The sequence below is a fragment of the Gobio gobio genome (assembly GCF_949357685.1).
Source record: "Gobio gobio genome assembly, chromosome: 5".
Taxonomy (NCBI): Eukaryota; Metazoa; Chordata; class Actinopteri; order Cypriniformes; family Gobionidae; genus Gobio; species Gobio gobio.
Genome location: NC_137101.1, coordinates 6,279,433 through 6,283,853, shown reverse-complemented (window position 1 = coordinate 6,283,853; position 4,421 = coordinate 6,279,433). Strand labels below are relative to the sequence as shown.

At 31.7% G+C, this 4,421-nt stretch overlaps 1 protein-coding gene across 1 annotated transcript; it reads left to right on the top strand.

The window, feature by feature from the left end:
* The first annotated feature begins 201 nt into the window (after positions 1-201).
* yeats4 (YEATS domain containing 4) lies at positions 202-3,187 on the top strand. Its single transcript, XM_079816544.1, has 7 exons — positions 202-434; positions 525-644; positions 739-805; positions 918-1,012; positions 2,466-2,555; positions 2,631-2,718; positions 2,868-3,187. Exons 1-7 carry the CDS (start codon positions 384-386, stop codon positions 3,035-3,037), a joined length of 681 nt encoding a protein of 226 aa, XP_079672670.1. The 5' UTR covers positions 202-383; the 3' UTR covers positions 3,038-3,187.
* The last annotated feature ends 1,234 nt before the right edge of the window (positions 3,188-4,421 follow it).

Sequence of the window (4,421 nt, the reverse complement as noted above, 5' to 3'; positions counted from 1 at the left end):
ATCTCACAATTTAAACTTTAAAACTAGTTTACAGTTCTGGAAAAAACAATCTGAATTTCGAGATATAAACTAGCAATTCTGACTTTTCCCCCCTAAGAATTGTGAGACGTAAACACGGATTTGCGAGGGGGGAAAGTCAGAATAGTGAGCTAAAAGTCACTCACAGGTGAACATTTGTTGGGACTCTTAATTTGAAATTCCGTCTAAAAACGTGTTCTTGTTGTAGACGGAATGAAAAGAGCGCTACATACAGAGGCTTTCTTCGTTGAAGAGCATATATATATTGTGCTTAATGGCAGTTCGATACAGTAATTCAGTTCTGTTCATAACTCTGCTCATATCATAGATGCCAATACGAAAAAACACTTTCCTCTCTGTATACTATGTTTAAGAGGATGGCTGAATTTGGTCCAGATTCGGGGGGACGGGTAAAGGTAGGCAAAGCTAATGCTGATGCCATTCGCTGTTTATTTACAATAACAGGTGATTTATGTATTCATTTACCATAATGACTTAATTCTCAGGGAGTGACTATCGTGAAACCCATCGTGTTTGGAAACGTTGCACGATATTTTGGCAAGAAAAGAGAAGACGATGGTCACACTCATCAGTGGACAGTTTATGTGAAGCCCTACAGAAATGAGGTTTTGACACTTATATCTATTTGTTGGCTTTTTAAGTGCTGTATGCATGGTAAACTTCATTAACAACGTGTTTTTTTTATTTATTTATTCCCAGGATATGTCTGCTTATGTAAAAAAAATACAATTTAAACTGCACGAAAGTTATGGGAATCCTTTAAGAGGTGTGCTATTCAGTTGATCTTACAGTATTATAGTACAATATCAATATTTCCTGGCTTAATTCACATGCATAGCTGATCAAACACTCATTTCACACTCTTCATTTTCCTTCAGTGGTTACGAAGCCTCCGTATGAGATTACAGAGACTGGATGGGGAGAATTTGAGATCATCATAAAGATCTTCTTCATCGATCCAAATGAGAGACCGGTAAATGGCATTATATGGCTTTTTTTCCTCTGTGTGTGTACGTGTGTGCAGGGATTTTCAATATTTCCACAGACCCCCAAATATGATCATCCTCATGATGGGACCCCCTTCCCCCCATTAATAATGTGAATAATTAATATTAAAAATATGTGTAAAATGTTATTTGGGAAATATGCTGTTTCTATTGTTACATCAAAAACATTTTTTATGTTAAATGTGTTATTTATTTAATTATACATTTTTAATCAATGCATATATTAAAATCAAATAAATACACACACACACACACACACACACACACACATATATATATATATATATATATATATATATATATATATATACATACATACATTTTTTATACAATTGTGGTTTTATTTTATTTACTTAATAAATAAGTAAGTACATACTTTTTTCAATTTTGGTTTAAATTAATAATTTAATTAAATAATACATATTTGATTCAGTTATTTAAATACATTTCTATTCATTTTTTTCAATCCAATCCATAGTTTTTTTTATAAAATAAATAAGTTCATACAATTATTAAGTTTTATTTAAATAAACAATTGAATAAATACAAATTGAATTAACATTTTTAATAATTGAATGAATGTATTTATTCTAATAAATTTGTATTTACTTATTTTAATCAATCAAATCTACATTTATTTATTATTTGCATATATTTAAATCAAATAAATATTTTTAAATACAAATATTTTTATTTAAATCCAATTGTATTTACTTAATAAATAAGTAAATAGATTTTTAAATTTTGATTTAAATAAATAATTGAATAAAATAATAAATATGTTGCTTATTTAATCAATCATATCTATATGTATTTATTATTTGCATATATTTAAATCAAATATTTTTTAAATAAAAATAGTTTTATTTAAATCCAATTTATTTACTTAATAAATAAGTTTAAAAAAATATTTTTTATTTAAATAAAAAATTAATAAATTAATATGATATATAATCATTTAAATACATTTTGATTTATTATTTTAATCAATGTTTTTTATTTAAATCAAATTTTATTTACTTGTTTTAATCAATCATATCTATATATATATTTATTTATTTTAATCTAACTTTATTTACTTTTTAGTTCATTAGTTAATCTTATTTTTATTATTTAAGGTGTCCTTGTTACAGTGTAATTATACAATTAAGTACTAAGTAATAGTAATTAACTACATGTACTTACTATATAATTAGGGTTAGGTTTAGGGTTAGTTGCATGTACCTATGCATAACGGACTGTTATTACTGTAGCAACTACATTTAAAATGTGTAACAGGGACACTGTAAAATAAAGTGTTACTGAAATGTACACAGTTTTTCTTTAAACACACTGCCTTGCAGCCCCTGCATCACTGTACCTTTAGATTAAATGAATAGAAAAAGCAAAGGTTTGATGTTGTGGTGTTTCTGTCTTCAGGTCACCCTGTATCATCTGCTGAAGCTGTTCCAGTCAGACTCCAGCGCCATGCCAAAGAAGACGGTTGTGTCCGAGTTCTACGACGAGATGGTGCGAATGTGATCAGAACAGCACGACATGACATTATAGTATGAATCATAGAGCCTAAAATCTGTGTTTTTGCAGATCTTTCAAGATCCTACAGCCATGATGCAGCAGCTTCTGAACACCACCAGACAGCTGACGTTAGGTGCTTACAAACACGAGACCGAGTGTGAGTGCTTCACTTACCTTTACAGCTCCACCACACCGAAGTGTGAACATCCTGAACGTCCTGTAAAGGAGACGGCATACCTAATATAAATGACAGAATGACAGCACTTCAAATCATGTGAACTAAACACTCTGCGTTTCGTGTTGCAGTTGCAGAGCTGGAAATACGAACACGGGAAAAAGTGGAAGCGGCGAAGAAGAAGACCAGCCTGGAGATCGCCGAGCTGAAGGAGCGACTGAAAGCCTCCAGAGAAAACATCAACTTCCTGAAGGGAGAGATTCGCAGACTGGAGGAGGACGACCAGATGAAAGAGCACTGAGCTCATCCGCGGGACTGGTTTTCGGGTTCAGTTTGACAGTATGTTTAGTAATGAACAGCTGTTGTTGCATTTTCTTGTCCAGCTAAATGTGTGGCAACCTTTGTAGTTCTCATTGACTTTTTTTTGTATGAATAAAGCTTGTTTTTTTTTTACAGAAGTCAGGCTTACTGTCCAGTTTTGAGTATGATATAACAATAAATTCTCAATTATATTTTAATAGTGCTTTTTAAAAATGAACATTGTTTCAAGCAGCTATAAAAAACATCATCCATGGCTGCATCCGAATGGCATACTTCCTTACTACCGGTAGTCAGCAAACAGCAGTTTTTCACCTACTACATAGTAGTGAATGTATGTTCGGATGCAGCCTATAATAAGATGTTTAAAGGATTAGTTCGCCCCAAAACTGAAAATTAGCCCATGATTTACTCACCCTCAAGTCATCCTAGGTGTACATGACATTCTTCTTTCACACGAATACAATCAGAGTTATATTGAATATGTCCTGGCTCTTCTAAGCTTTATAATGGCAGTGACTTGTTGGGTAATTGTTGAAGTCCATAAAAGTGCATCTATCCATCATAAAAGTGCATCTATCCATCATAAAAGTGCATCAATCCATCATAAAAGTGTATCAATCCATCCATCATAAAAGTGCATCAAACCATCATAAAAGTTAATCTATCAATCATAAAAGTGCATCAAACAACATGGATTGATGTATAAAAGTACATCAATCCATCATAAAAGTGCATCTATCCATCATAAAAGTACATCAATCCATCATAAAAGTGCATCTATCCATCATAAAAGTACATCAATCCATCATAAAAGAGCATCAAACCATCATAAAAGTGCATCAAACCATCATAAAAGTTAATCTATCAGTCATAAAAGTGCATCTATCCATCATAAAAGTGCATCAATCCATCATAAAAGTGCATCAAACCATCATAAAAGTTAATCTATCAGTCATAAAAGTGCATCTATCCATCATAAAAGTGCATCAATCCATCATAAAAGTGCATCTATCCATCATAAAAGTACATCAATCCATCATAAAAGTGCATCAAACCATCATAAAAGTGCATCAATCCATAATAAAAGTGCATCTATCCATCATAAAAGCGCATCAATCCATCATAACAGTGCATCTATCCATCATAAAAGTACATCAATCCATCATAAAAGTGCATCTATCCATCATAAAAGCGCATCAATCCATCATAACAGTGCATCTATCCATCATAAAAGTACATCAATCCATCATAAAAGTGCATCAAACCATCATAAAAGTGCATCAATCCATCATAAAAGTGCATCTATCCATCATAAAAGTACATCAATCCATCATAAAAGTGCATCAAACCATCATAAAAGTTAA

Excerpts from the sequence above, each read along its gene's own strand:
- yeats4 (XM_079816544.1), top strand. The coding sequence starts at position 384 with ATGTTTAAGAGGATGGCTGAATTTGGTCCAGATTCGGGGGGACGGGTA. Across the intron at positions 2,556-2,630 it reads CCGAGTTCTACGACGAGATG|ATCTTTCAAGATCCTACAGC; the intron begins GTGCGAATGTGA and ends GTGTTTTTGCAG. Across the intron at positions 2,719-2,867 it reads TTACAAACACGAGACCGAGT|TTGCAGAGCTGGAAATACGA; the intron begins GTGAGTGCTTCA and ends TTCGTGTTGCAG.